This window comes from Trachurus japonicus, chromosome 6, assembly GCF_045865225.1.
Source record: "Trachurus japonicus isolate A0001 chromosome 6, Traja_1.0".
Lineage (NCBI taxonomy): Eukaryota > Metazoa > Chordata > Actinopteri > Carangiformes > Carangidae > Trachurus > Trachurus japonicus.
Genome location: NC_140912.1, coordinates 20,878,039 through 20,893,938, shown reverse-complemented (window position 1 = coordinate 20,893,938; position 15,900 = coordinate 20,878,039). Strand labels below are relative to the sequence as shown.

At 44.7% G+C, this 15,900-nt stretch overlaps 1 protein-coding gene across 1 annotated transcript in view; it reads right to left on the bottom strand.

Annotated features, from left to right (window-relative positions):
* The window catches only part of mob2a (MOB kinase activator 2a), a 62,687-nt gene extending 51,786 nt beyond the window's left edge, over positions 1 to 10,901 (bottom strand). The window contains exon 1 of the mRNA XM_085779713.1: positions 10,670 to 10,901. Within this exon, the coding sequence (XP_085635839.1) occupies positions 10,670 to 10,686 (17 nt within the window). The 5' untranslated portion in view covers positions 10,687 to 10,901. The remainder of the gene's footprint in view (positions 1 to 10,669) is intronic.
* Positions 10,902 to 15,900: the final 4,999 nt, after the last annotated feature.

Genomic DNA, 15,900 nt, shown 5'->3' with positions numbered 1-15,900 from the left:
TCCTCTATTGCAGACCTCTGCTGTTTCTAATCTAGCTCTCTGTGACCCACGTAGCCGCCTCCCATTTATCTCCATATCTCACCTATTGCCTCTGTGCCACTATTGTTTCCCTCCTTCCCTCACTCTTTACCCACAGTTTCTGTATTCTCCTGCTGCTCTTCCTCCTCATCAGCCACCCTCTCTCTCCTCCCCCTCATCTGTCCCCTCTTTCTTTTTCTCTGGTGCTTTCAATTCCCTATACCTTCCTGTGTCTTTTCCCCCTGCAAGTCACATCCAAGCTGTCTGTCTGTGCTATTGCCAAAGTCAAGGAGGTTTTGTGGTTGGTGCCTTTTGTTTGTAAATTACCCGCCGGACAACTGAGAAACTTCTGAACTGATTTTTATAATAATGTGGGGAGAAGTCAGATGTGATGCAATCAAGTTTTGGTGCAACTACAACTGCCAGATATGATAATCACCAGCTTTGCCTGATAAAAGGAGACTCCAATAAAGTCAGAAGAAACAGAGAGGGAAGAAAGATTTCTTTTCAAAGTAACCCTAACAAAATAAACACGTAAAATAAATACATTGCATTTTTACAGAAGAATTTTTAGAATGACCTGTCAGACGCCAGTGATATTGATGTCTGATAATTAACCATCTGAAAACACACTCTCTTAAACTGGCACATGTTTAAGATACTGAACAGCTGGACCTCATAGCTTTTGTTGTGACTGTAGAGTGATGAGGCTGCCATGTTTATTAAAATGCTTGACCTGGTATTATGAATGTAAAACTACAATTTATTCTGAATCATTTAATAGGATTTAATACTTATTTTCTAGCTTCGCTTATTTGCATCATGGCTTCATGGATTTCTAGTAAAAATAAATAAATAAACACCTTGTGCCTAAACATTAAAAGCAATCACATTATAATGTGGCTGGCTGGTGTGTAATGATAGAAGTCATGTTCTTGTCTCTTTATTGAGAAAATGCAAGTGTTAAGCGGAGATACCCTGAAAACAACCGTGTGAACTGACAGGTTAAATATGCTTTTCTTAAAAGAACAAAAGATATTGTTTTACAGGATGAACTGGATCTGAAAGACACACGCCATCCACTGCCAAAAAAAAACACATGCATTCAACCGCTCTGCAGGGTGTCTTATGTGGGTGGATGGAAAAACAACCCCTAAATTCTGCTGCAGGGGGCTCCAACTTATTTTAGCTGATCTTAAGACAGCTCTAGCCGGCAGCAGTCCATGACTGTGATAGTCTGTGACAGAACAGTGGCTGCTCCCAGGCCTGTGGCAGCCAGAGCTGCTTCTGGAGGAGTCACTGAAGTGCAGGGTCTTTGTTGCAAAATTTGGCCTGAAATTAAATAACATTTCCTGTTTTGATCAAAACCAAAATAAAAAAAGGGAGAGACCGAGAGAGAGAATAGCTGATTAGTCATAACTATTCTGCCCTCTGTCCCTCTTTTCTCTTCCTCTGTCCCTCTCTCTCCATCTGATGGCGGTGCCAGTTGTGTGTCCTGGGCCCGGCTGCCCAGAGCGTTACGAAAGAGTAAACACAGTCACAGCATGGTGCCGCTCTCCTGCCAAGTGAAATAGAGGCAGCACAGACACACACTCTGACACCGCGGGCCGCGCCAGCAGCTACACAACGGTGTGGCACAAATGATCAGAACATTGTCAAAGTGAACTCTGTGACAGAATGAACCGAGGGGAGATCAATATATTTTCCAAATACATGGTCACATTATATAAATAACAACAAAAGTCTATGGTGCATTTTATGTTAGAGATGTTCCGATGTCAATTTCCTCCTCCCTATACCGACTCCAATACTGGAGCTGTGGATAGGGCTGGGCTATAAATCGATATTATCGATTCATTCGAATGCATACTGTAAGTTTAGGTCAATTTGTTTGAATGAAAATCAGGTTTCTCTTTAACGTCTGCCATTGACGCTCCCCGCTGGGCTCCCGTAGTTTACAGTGGGCTCACCGAAGGCTTGTGCCAATCAATTGTCAGCAGCTGATTGCGAATGTCAGTAACAGTTTTAAGAGCGGTGACGGAGAACTGAGTCCCGGTGTGTAGCGTTAGTCAGAGCTAACGCAGATAACTGGTAAACAGATTCCTGTTTCTAATACACAAGGTATCGGATCGGTGTCTGGACTCATACTCGCCCATAACGATGCCGGCATTTCCGGCAGCATCCGAGGCATTTCCTGTACCGGTATCAGAATCGGAACAACTCTAATTTTGGTGGTTACAACATTATGTGTATAAAAGGCTGCTGGTGAAATGTCAGCATCGTGTGCTGTGTTGACACTGTGAAATGCAGCTTTTAAACAGGTCAGGACCCATTCGAGTGGGTGGAGAAGCGTCACAAGCTCCAGCCTGGTAGTGAGTTGGGTTGCATTTGCAGCCTCTTGATCCATTACAGTATTAGGTTGCATCATCCTCCTCACACTCACAGCAACTTGCCCTCAGGCTTTTTAAAACTTCATCTTTACCCAAACATGCTGTTAAAAAAGAAGTGAGACAAAAAAACAACACATACACACACACACCACACCTAGTTCAGTTTACATCTCCGCCCCGGTGTTGTTGAGGACGGTTCTGGACACAGCTGTGCATGCATTTGGATACTTCAATTATCCAGTTTTTGCATATTCAGTGAAAGGCAAAGTGCCGAGTCATTCTGGTATCACGTTCGTATCTAGGCCTCTCCCTGCCTCCGCCTGGGAAGAGACGAGGCGTCTCCGGAGACAAACCTGAGAGTGGAGAAGCATTTAGTGAGGAGAGTGTCTACGTATGTGTGAGGTTTTTGTACCCAGGCTATTTGCTTCCTCACAAGACATTCAATAGAGCCTTTATATCTCCTTCACTGACTGATCTCCTTAAAAACTCTCCATGATACAGCATTGTGACTTCACGCCTCACTCTGAGCCTTTTCTTCAAACACCATGCGGCTTTAAAACGGCACCGCAGCCCACCATGGATGTGTTGTTGTTAAGTTATAACACACAGACAGGCAGACAGACAGACAACAGTTCCTTCTGCGTTGACTGCAAACACTTACACTCTACTGGGAAGCGCCAGAGCTACTAATCGTGCTTGTTACCGGATCAACTACTTGCTCAAGGTGTCATCTTCCTGTGAAACCCAAAGTCGCCGACACCTCTGACCCATGACAGGAGAAGCAGAGGAATCGGCTACTGTTGTTGCCCCACGAATAACCGCGGCGCACTGATGATGAGCAGCGAACAAACACCGCCGAAAGCCAAAGAAGCGGGGCTGATGTCACAGAGAGGAGCTGAGGACTCGTTTGATTAGACTCTATCCCTTCAGCTCTGCTTTGCTTACCGCACTGTACCTCACCCAAAGACATATTAGAGCAGCACGATGGAGCTTGTGTGCGATTTAACTCAGCTCCTCCTGCAGGTTTAAGCTCCGAATATGCAGCGAACACCCTGCTATGTAGCTTTTTGTTGTTAAACATCTCTGGGAGAGAGGGCTGAGGCTGCCCTGGGCCCGCTCAACCCTGCCTCGCTTCTCTGCAGCGCAACCATCCAACACAGGCAGCAGCCAAGCACGCAAATGTCTCTGCACATCAGCATCCCAAAGGACAAGTGAGAAACGGAGAGAGAGAGAGTGAGGGAGAGTGTGTGTGTGTGTGTGTGTGTGTACAAAATGAGGGGAAGACAGATAGAGCAGGAGAGACAAACTGAGTCAGGGCGTGAAAGACAGAGTGAGTCGCAGGGTTGAAAGTAACTCAAGTGCCCTTTCAAGGGAGTAAACAAACCGACCAGTCTTCCTGTCATCCAGCCAGTCCCTCAGCACGGCCGCCGGGCCCCAAGGCCGGGGCCCAACTCCATCCAAGCAGGGCAGAGTTTATCTCAGCTCGGCCCGTATATAGAACCAGTGATGGGAAATATATCAATCTCTGTACAGTTGATTGTAATCCATTAGAGATGATCAGATTTGGACTTTGAGCTTAAATCTGGAGGATTTTGTGGAAAACAAAGGAAAAACGAGAGGTGCTAATTTTTGGTGCCGTTGCGCTGTGGTCAGCTGGATAAGATTTCCTCAGCTGGTATGTAAATAGAGGTGAACAAACTATTTCATTGTGTGCAGTTTATCACAATCAAACTGGACCACATTACATTGTGCCTGCATGGGTTCCCTTGATCACTGGGTCTAAAAACCCCAAAACTGTTTCAGAAATCCTAAAGCAACATCCTCAAATTTCAACTAGTTCAGTATATTCAGTTTATTAAGACACAGGGCAAAGAAAGGCAGCAAATGCCTCATTTTAGGCTAGAATCAGCATCAAAATGATGACGGCTGATTGATTATCTGACTGTTAGATTCATTGACCTGCTGAGGTCTAGAGAAGAACCCTTGTCGAGACAAAAGACAGAAGCTCAGTCTCGCAGCCAGTCGGATTCCAGTTTAATAACGACCTCGGCTCCATCACCGACGTATAAGTCCATTACTGATTGAATTACTGGAAACTTAAAACTGTTTATGAATAAGTTATGTACCTAACACCGTCAGTCAAAGAAGGACGTCACTTTTGCAAAAGTAACTGATGTGAAACACGGGGTCATTTTTCCTCAAGGCTGCAGGTTGAGACACCGGGGGCCGACTGCCACCCACAACACACCAGGCGAGTTTGTAAAACCACACCGCATTACCGACCGTTAAATGCTTAGCTGGCTTAAAGAACGGTCTTTAAACTCTTGGCCCCGGGTGTGTGTAGTCGTAAAGCAACTTCAAAGTCAGACACAATAAATTGATTGTTAATAGAGAGGGGTTCTCTCTGCTGGCCTCTGCGAGTTCACGGCTCCAGTTCCCACACAGACACTGGGACCCTCTGGTGGGCTAACACAGCCTGTAACGCAGAAACGCTGTGGAGGATTGCAACGCTTCAAAGGAAGGAAGACAGACAAAGTCAGACCCCACCCTTGTCTAGACTGAGTAACGTGGTGGTGACAGCGCTGGTTAGTTTCTATTCTCCGGCAGGTGACTGGCTTTGAGATGATGTCGGCTCATCTGTCACAGCCTATTATCAGCCCTGCATCTGCGGTGTGAGCAGCGGAAGCAGCCACCTGGGTCGAGACTGTGTACTCTGTGTGTGTGTGTGTCTGTGTGTGTAGACGTTCCCAATGGGGATTTTGCACACTGTAACCCTGTCCTCGCACAACCTCAGCGCCTTATTTCCATGTCCACGCACACACACACGCGTACACAAAGCCGTCAAAAACATAGGAGGGATATTATTCAAACCCAGACTCAGAGTGAAACTGCAGTCAGCTCAGCATCAGCCAAAATGCTACCACAGCCTCTCTCGTGCTGCCGTTCAGGACCGCATGCAGGAATCGGTTGATATGTAAATACGGCACTGGCAGATTTGCAAGACCGATAATACTTTCATTTTTAGATTTCATGAAGTCTGTTTGACAGATATTACGTTTTGTGGACTTAAGGTCGTTTGGAGTCGTCTAGTAGAGAACTTTGTATCAGATATGAAATAGCAAAGTAAATACATAAGTAAATACTTGAAAGGTTCTCAACATCTCAAAAACACACAGTCATATTTCAAATGCAATCCATCCCTTTGGTATACTGAGTACCACTAAACAATACAAAGCTGCTCTACACCAGCCAGAGCAAGCAGAACGCCTCACTGCTAAAGCAAAGACCAAAATCCTGCACTCTAGTTGTTGGGATCAATCGCAAATTGATTCAAAATCCCCAAAAATTACACAACAACACAATCGAAACTGGGACAGTAGAAGTTTATTTTCACAGCACTTTCTGTATCTCTGCTCACTTGTCTGCAGAAATGACATGTTGAGTTGGAAGCCTTTAATGGGTTTTTTTCATAAGGCACCAACCTTTTAATGATTTGATGATGGAATTGGAAAGTTTCACGCCCATATATTAGTTAACAATTATCCAATATGTAAAGAATTAACAGCACTGTTATCACAGGAGCCCTATAGCTGCCAGATACCCGCCGCCACCCACGCACTCACTTCAATACTATAAATATGATCAAACACTGCAAGAGAAAATGATCTCCGGCTATTTAGATTGCTCGGGGTTGAAACTGAGAAGTGGTCCCTGAGGTGCTCGGCTGGCTACGTGCTTTTGAACTTGAAATACAGAATTATGCTGTACGCACATTTACATGACAGCTGTCTAACTGCTGGACCATGAGAAAACTTGACACGAACAAACGGGGCCACAAAATTGGTTGAGAAAGTGCAACACAAACTACACGAGAACAATCACCCCAGTAAAAAGCTCCAGTAAGACACCAGATTACGTGGGGTTTCTTTTCTTCAGACGTGAGCCACACTGCTGAGAGAGAACAGACAGATGTGTAGGGGAAGTTCAACCCATAAGTGGTTCTTGTGAATTCCCCTTCTCTAACTTCCATCACGCGAAACTGTCTCTACTGTCGGTTTCTCATTTTTCAGAAATGAGAATTTGATATTTTTCACCCACAACAAAGGGGAAGAAACAATTACACACCAGACAGCAGAAAGGTGAGCAGCTGAAGCTGAGCTGTGTGTGCAGACAGAGTTTGGTCTCAGGGACACTTTCTACAATCTTGACTTTACGGCTGTAAATGCTCTTTTGCACAACAAGTTGATCCTCTGCTGATGTACCATCTCATAAGTTAATGAAGTTCAGATACAAACCAGAGTTGAGAGAATTGTTTAATCGTTAATTTATCATAATTTTTCTGGAAAAATGACAGAAATATGCTGGTTCCAGCTTCTCAGACGTACAATCTGCTTTATTTTGTCTTATATTACGGAAAGTAATTAAATCCTCTTGGGTTTTGGACAGTTAGTCAGACGGAAAGAAAGAAGGCATTTGAAGATGCCTCAATTGGGCACCATGGGAAATCGTGATGGCCATTTCACTGACTAAAATGACTAACTGGAGAAAATAATTAACAGATTTACTGCTGATGAAAATACCAGTCTGTATTAGTCATATCAATAGATGCTGCAGTAAAAAATCAAGATCATATCTGATCAAAGAATAAGTAAACAAGAGTGTAAATCTATCAAGAAATAAGTGCCAACTTTCTGGACTTCACAGCTTCCAAAACCCATCGCTATGGAGACATTTCAGCTGGTTCTCTAGAAGTTTTGATGTCCAATTCCAGTGTTAATAATAAAAACAACAACAACAAAGAATATCTTACCAAATACAAGAAACTGACAAAAACATCACGCCAGAAAAATGAAAGGATGCAACAAACAAGGCCCTCATTACTGGAATCTTTCATGCCATTACTTGCATTACTCCAAAGATACAAGATAATGATACACTTCCTTCTACAGGTGATGCAGTGCGAGCTAAGTGTACATTAAATCCGACTCAGGTTGGGCCGCTCGAAGCAGCACTCCACTTATCCGCTGTAGTTTCCATTCTCTCGCTCTTCGCTCGGCATTACCAATCCATCACTCAAAAGCAAGGGGATTAAACATCTGTCAAAGCCTGCTCATTTCACCCAGCAGGAAGAGACGCATTTAGGCGTCGCGCATCTCCCCGGTGATTTAGCGTCCTGTCTGTTTCTGAGTCCGGACAGATGAGGTCATACCGCTCTGAAATAATGCTCTCTGTCCAAAATTTTTAAAAAAGAAAACACACTACAGTGGAAAGGAGGAAGACGTGGCGTGATGGTGCACTAACACATCTCGGCTCGGGGTTTTGAAGCAAGGTGATAGCGCTATTATACCAAGAGGTAGTTATCTGGAGCATCCTGCAGAAAGCACAGGGAAGATGTCTATTCTTGTGCATAAGCTCCCACATCACTGCTTCTTTCTATCTGTCCACCTTTAGGAGGCCGCTGTGAGCTTGTCATCTGCTGAAGAAGACCCTCATTTCAGAGCTTCATCCTTCCTATAAACAACACCACCCCGTCCCCACCTAATGTCCTCTTTATTTTTTCTTTAACCAACCATTCCATCAGACGCATTCATATCCCCTCCCTTCCTCCTTCCTTCCTTCCTCTCTTCCTTCTCCATCTCAAAAACATATTGTGTCCCATTCCTCTATCTATCCCTTTAGATCACCCTGCCTTTGCCCTCATCCATCTCTCCTTTTTCATTCATCATCTGTCTCCCCAAATCAGCTGCTTTCACCCCACCATCTCTCCTTCTTCCATAATCTCTGGCTCACTTTCCTCTTCCTCTTCCCCTCCTTCCTTCCATCAGTCCTGGCTGTGGCGTCCTTCACCCAGGGTCTGTATTCAGAGTGATTACACGCTTGGTTAACTCATTCATGGCCTCCACTCTGTCAGTGACGCACGCTGCTGGACACATGCCTGCTCTGCTCGCTCCCGATGCATTCAACTCACCCGTATTATATACACAGTAGAAGGCGTGCAGGTAAACACAAAGTCAACACGCAAAATCGCCATCAGTGGGTGTGAAGCCAGGCACGCCTGACAGATGTAGGTATCCTGCTTCCGTCTATAGAAAAAGAAAAGATTCAGCAACTTTCTTAACATAAAGAGTGTGAATTAATATAACAAGATAATCCCAACTGTGAGCAAACACATGGTTCTTCACTTTCCTCACCTCCTCTCTAACACCAAGACGTAACTGGGTGTTGCTCTTGAATTCCTAACAGATCACTGAGCAAAGTTTTTTGTCTGACACTGACAGCACCAACTGTCGGGGCGAAGATGTTATTATTATTTCATGTTGGTGACTCAGACAAAATGGAAAAGGAGGTTAAGATCTATTAATCACATTTACAACTGAGGAGAACTGATGCAACTTGAGACAAGTCAATGCAAGAACCAGTTTGCAGAACCAGGAAAACAAGTGTCAGCAGGAGAAGGGAAAAAACATGACGATAAAAAAAAAACTTTAAGAGCGCATTCGGGGCGAACGCCTCGATCAAAACGGCAGATTTCTCTTTGGTTATGCATTTGGATATTCAGATATAATATTCATAAAGGTTGGATGATATTTGAAGGAAATGGTAGAAGTCTATGAGGATAAAAAATGAGCAACAACAACACAGATGAGTGTTGAACCATAAACTGGAAGTTTTTTTCTTTCAGTTCAGTATCTATGAATGGGAAAGAGTCTGTAAAGAAGGGCGCTGCTTTCTAAACTAATCAAATGTCAATGAGGGCGGATGTCTCTCGAACAAGCTGCTAATCAGATAGACTGGCCACTGGGATCCAAAACAGATCCTCCTGGGCAGAGGTAACATTTAGTAAACAGTGGTGGCAGCTGGCTGGTTTTCCACTTGGTGGGGGTAAGCGTCATGAGGGGGCGACTTTGTTTGTTATCTCTCAGCCAAAATGTCACAATGTGAAGAAAACACCCCGCGACATCAGGCCTCCACCCTCGCTCAACCATGATCTGCTTGTGAAGTGCTACCTGATAAGCAAGTCGTGAAAAGGAAAATAATGACTTCACAGAGGCACACCTTACTGTGCAAGTCCAAACCTTATGTGTTACGCCAAAGGGCTAATTTGGAAAGGTATCTGAACTCACACTCACAGTAATGAAACTAAAGCTCAGCTATGTGCAGGTAGTAAAAAACACACCTTGCACTGTGACCTCAATGACTCCCTTCCTTTCCCTCTCCTTACAGTCAAATATGACTTACGGCCCTGACCAGGCAGTAGTGCCTTAAGTTTGCATAGCAAATACTGTAGGTGAGTAAATGCAAGATAAGACACATCAGTTCTTCAACAGCAGACTGGGCTGACGGGCTTTGGGATGTTTCTCTATCATGCACACTGATGATGTCATAGCTTAATCCTAAATACAATGATCCTTTATAACCTTTGCAGCAGGTGTCATGCTGAGACATGTAGCCTATCATTATCCGTAAAAACTAAACACACACACACACACATCTTACTGAACACCTTATAAGTGTTGTGCATCTTTGTGTTTTCTATTAAAATCTGTCACTGCAGTGCCCCAGCATCTGGCATGGTGTTTACATACAGGGCATCTATCTATCTCACAGGTTATCAGAGGTGTTTAGCCGACTCTACATCAGTGAGCTCGGACATTATATCAGGTTAGATTAGCAGGTTAGCATGGCTGCTAACCTAATACCGGCGCACCTTGCACAGGAAATAAAAACTAAAACCGGGCACACACACACACACACACAGTCAGCCGCGTTAGCCAAACTGACTGCTGACAGGCTGCTAACGTTAGCCCCCCCTCTTTTTTTGCTGTGCTCACTCATTCCTATAAATAAACTTCCTGTATTAAAAATATTCCCACTGCCTAATGTGGTCGCTGCTGCTATCGGTGCCCCAAAATATAAAATAAACTCCCTGGCCGCGCCGTGCAACAACAACATATAGGTCGGTCGGGTTGAACCGCTGCAGGGATGAGCGTTGCTACCAAGCTAGCAGCGCAGCAGCAGAGCTAAGAGAAAAAAAAAGCTACGCTGTCGCTGGGGCAACATGCTACCCGATTTACGCGTAAAAAGTGGAAATTGAACAGTGTTCAGGGGCGACAGAGCAACCTTCAAACCCACCGAGCCGTGGGTTGTTTGTAGCCAGCTGCGCAGTTGACCTGTCATGTCAGATGAGAGCAAGCTAACTAAGTTAGCTCGGGCTAGTTAGCCGTGTGTGTGTATGTGTGTGTGGCTGTAACGTTACTCACCCCATTAACCAGTCCATGGTGCTGGCTGTCTGCTTGGAGCTGGCTCAGGAGCTAACGTTAGCAGGCAGGCAGGGGGATAAATCCACCAGGAGGCTGGAGCTGGAGGCGAGGCGACCCCCCGACTAGTCTGGTCTTATCCAGCCACCACCCTGGCTCCCTGGTTGCCCCCTCCCCGAGTCCCGTCGCTGTTGTCCCCCGCCGCGGGGCCTGTGTCTCTCCTCAGTCGCTGGATGGATGGATGGATGGAGGGAGGGATGGATGAATCCCGCCGGTGTCGGTCAAATGCAAACAAACAACCGCTTAAACTTTGAGCGATTGTCCTTGTTTTGATCCCCTAGCAGCAGCAGCAGCGGCAGCAGCGGCGGCGGCAGCAGCGGCTAGGTCGGATCATGAAGTGGCAAGTGGAAGGAGGAGCAGCAGAGTCGGTCAGATCAGTCTGTTAGCTGGTAGCGGGAACGCAGCATCGATGAGTGACTTTGAGCTACGGAGGAGAGGAGAGCCGAGCCGAGCTGAGCTGAGCCGAGCTGAGCTGAGCCGACCTGAGCTGAGCTGAGCTGAGCTGGGGGTGGAGGTGGTGGTGGTGGTGGTGGTGCAGCAGCGATGATGTGGGCCCACACACAGGAGTCGTGCGGGTATCTGTCTGTCCGGTGTGTGCAGTCAAGTGTCGCCGAGTGAGGGTTGGTGCAGTTGGGGGTGCCGCTGGTCAACCCCCCGTAACCTCTGTCATGAAGCCTTGTATGGCTGCCGACCGTGCTGCTGCTAGCTGACAGCCTGAACCTCCTCCACTGTGGAGCCGCTACTGCTCTCTCTCTCTCTCTCTCAGTGAGCGAAGTCTAAAATCGGAGTGCGGAAGTAAACACAGACCCGACCCACTCTGAGTGCAGTCTCTCTCCTGTGCGTAACATGCGTGTAGTGTAAACGCAAGGGGGCTGTCTGTCTGTGCTGTGTGTGGACATGAAGGCAATGGGATATGTAGTTAAGCAGCTCAGGTGAGAAGATAAAGTCAGACACACTTGCCGTCGACTTGTAATTATGCCACCGTATATTAGACTCTAACAAACTGCAGTTAAAGGGAACATTTATGAGGAAACTAGGAGGATTGATGGGTCATTTAAAAACAAAATGTGTCTAGCAATTATATCAAATGTTTGAAAGAGAAGAAGAAAAAAGATGAATGAGTCCTAATGGCACAATAACAGTGAGTCTATCGTGTTCACAAATACACACTGCTTAATTTAAAAAGAGGAAGCCCTCTTAATAACCAACACACTTAATAGCTTTGTTGTCACTCCTTTAATTTTTTCATATCTAATGCATTTAGGATTGATTGATAGCTTCAGGCTTTCCAAACCAAGGCAGCCCTCACAGTCCAGGGTTTACTGCATTTCCAATAGGTGTTTGTAATTTGATTAATTGCACATGTCATTGGGATTTGTGCAGTGTGTAATACACATAATTCAAAGAGCTTCATTTGTTTGAGTTTATTGTACCACAGGGAAACCTTCGGGCAAGATGGTATCATCCCACTACTAACTGATTTGAGGTCAGCAGGGAGGTCAATAGGAGCCCTACAGCAAATAACCCAGGGCCCGCTAGTTATTTTAGCCTTCTGTAATTTCCACCTTTATGAAACATAGAGCAGAAATAACCCTTCAAATGAAACCCAGAGAAAATGTCTAGTGTGGCCGTAAGTCTCAACAGAGAGGCAGTCATGTGCAGTGACCCCTCTGTGCAGGCACCGCAGTTACAGTAATGAACAATATATCAGCGGCTAAATTATTATACAGTGTCAGCCATTGTTGTAGGCTACTTGTTCTCCAAAACGGACTGCCCCCTGACAGAGGTAACTATGTTTTATGTTGTAATTGTGTTTAACTACATTGTTTTACAGTGTGCTCCCTTCAGTGATCACATACTGCGTCTTCCATTCTACACTTCATTGACCCAGACAAGATGATAATTGATCAGTTTAGGTAGATTTAGATTTTGGCAAAAGACACTTGATCTGCTGTCTGTCTGTGAGTTCATCTGCCTTGCTGGTTTATGCTACTTTACCACTTTAGTCACATTGTACATCGAAAATAAGTGCTAAACCAGTTGAATAATCGATCAACAGAAAGATAATCACCAGCTTTTGATGATATTTATTGAACATTAGCCTAACTGCTTTTAAAAATGAGAATTTGTTTCTATTCAGTTTTTGTAAACTATAAACTATATTTAAGCTGGAAAATAGTGATAGGGATTTCTCACTATTTGGTAACGTTCTGTTAAGTGAACAATAACCCACTGATTATGAAAGTAATGCCATTTGTATTGCTTTTACAATGATGACAGTGATCCTCATCATTTGCCTTTCATTAAGTTGGGTTCTATAATTAATCACATAATTCATAGCCTATATTATATTGCACCTGCCTAAACCTCAACTCTCTCAACTCCGAATCACTGTATACAAAACATCTTTTTATAGCTCCTTCCCTTCTTTCATTCTCTGCTCTCTTTCACCCATTTTCCTCTTTAAGAAAACCATCAATCAGGCAGATGCAGCTCGCAAAGATGCGTTTATGCTCTGCAAAGATGACTGTTCCACCCCCATCTCTCTCTGTCTGGCTCTGTCTCTCTCTCACACTGAGAGACCATTAGAGCAAGACATACGATCGTCATCAACTCCCAACATTCCTCCCTTTCCTCTTCATTTTCTGTCTCACCCTCTCTTTACTTCCTCCCCCTCTCCCTCCTCTTCCATGCTCCACTGTGCATCTCCAGGCTTCTATAAATAACAGTAGCACACAGGCACTGAGAGGGCATTCAGAATAGGAGCCCTGTTAACAGGAGGCAGAGCCACATGATTGGCTCGTTGACACCCCAGCGCCCTGCCGGCCTCCAATCGTTTCACAGACAGGCGGAGTTACAGTGATGATCGACAGGACGCAGCAGGCTGGTCAGACCTGCATGTAATACTGTTATCAGCCACACAAGGGCAGTATGGGATGATTGTTGACACTGACTGGGGCTGTGCTGTGCTGACACTACAATGACCTTAACTGCCAGTATTTTTAGTGGAAGTTAAACACAGAAAAGGTCAGTTAGAGATACTAATACCTCTGTTTATGTGATACTAAATATGTCTCCTAAAACTCACTCTGATCAGTGACCAGTCTTTCCCCCTCACTTCAGTTGAAAATCTACACTGATCGGATTATGATCATGATTCTTATATGTGAATAAACATCAGAGTAACAGTTTGAATACATACACGTTGAAAACATGTAGAGAACTTCCTTACACATGCAGGTTTAAAGGGATAGTTCAACATTTTGGCAAATTGGCCCATTGCCATAATCCCTATAGTCATAGCAGTAGGTTCGTTACCTTTATTTGTCGGTGTAAGCTATTTTTAGAACGGAGGAGCGGAGCGGCAGGCTGCTCAGAGCTATGCTATGGAGGCTAAGGGGATTTCTTGGTTTTCCTCATCAAACTCATCAAATACACAACCCAACAACTCCAAAAGGCTGTCGTGGACAAGTTGTGAGCTGCACAATCACCACGCTATGAGATAATAATGGAACGTTACGAGACGGAGTTGTTTTAGAGGTAAATGCATGCAAAACTGCTGATGCGCGTTGCGTTCAGGGACAGTTTTTCAGCAAGCAGACTCTGTATTTACCCTGTATTTACCTCGAAAACGGCTCCGTTTCATAACGTCCCATTATTATCTCATAGCATGGTGATTGTGCAGGTCACAACTTGTCCACAAAAGCGTTTTGGAGTTTTGGGATTTTGTATTTGATGAGTTTGATGAGGGAAACCAAGAAATTCCTTTAGCCTCCATAGCGTAGCTCTGAGCAGCCAGCTGCTCTGCTCCTCCGTTCTAAAAATAGCTTACACCGACAAATAAAGGTAATGAACCTACTGCTATGACTATAGCGATTTTGGCAATGGGCCAATTTGCCAAAATGTTGAACTATCCCTTTAAAGTAGGCATTATCTCAACAACATACAAAATTGTTGCAACTATTAACTAATAACAGCAGTGTCTCAGAATGAATAATCAATGAATTGGCCCATCCTAGCTGTAATCAATAAATTCTTATTTAGTATCCACATTTTAATATGTTCCTCTAAAGGCCTGAGGTGATCAAATTTAGGCCGATTTTTACAAACACAAAAGCAGCTTTCATTAACTTAATTTAGAAATAGCGTCAGGTCTTTTTTATATACTTTATATTAAATCTAGCTAGAGTTTGGTTTAAAGTATCCCGGCATCGAGATACTGAATTCCATTTCTGCCTCCACTGCCCAAATCAATGGAAGTTGTTTATTGTATTTGAAAAATAAAGAACTCCAGCAGCAGCTCCACCTTCGTGTCTCAAATGAAGACAAAAACCACCCGTATTATGAACAGGCACTGAAAACATTCAGATATGTGACCGCAGATGTCAGTAATAGAATTCAACATCAGTGTGACACCTGTGATTTCCTCTCCCCTCCGTCCTCTCCATGAACTCTTCACACAACGCCCACGGTTTTGGTGGTCACGCTCCCATCACCAAACTCACAACAGTGTGCCATGTGCATGTCACCCTGCAGCGACCTAAGACCAGCCCAGTGGACGATGTTTACCTCTCACAGGGACAGAAACCCGCAGTCTGTCGTCAGCACTGGTGCCAGAGATGAGCTGTGTGGGAAAACAAGCCGAGCTCTGGTCAGGTGCTCGTCTGAGTTAGGCCAAGGTCACTTCCTGAAATCCATCCGCTCGTCAATACCGAGCCATCCAGGGGTCGATATGTTCCCATTTCACATCATCCCAGTCGGCGCAGCACATGAGACGGCTCTGCGTCCAGCTAGTATCATAGCCAGACTGAGAGATACCAGCAGTGGATGCAAAACAACTCTGCAATCTGACAGCACTGCACAATGTTGGTGACATTGTGTGTGTGTTTCATATACTGAATGAATGGGGAAAGCACAGTGTATCATAAGAGTCCACTTTCACTGCATGCAAAAGAAAGACACAATCTCACATTATTAGCTTACTGTTGCAACACCATTGCCCTGGCCTTTCAACAAGTCCCGTGGAGCAGGGGAGAAATGTGTGACCCCTATGCATTACACACTGTTATATACCTGCAGCATGTTGACACGTATAATAGGTAATTGTGTCTATCAAGCCACCATCTCCGTGTCACAGTGTTTGTGTTGAGAGTGAATTACAACCTGCTGAGTAT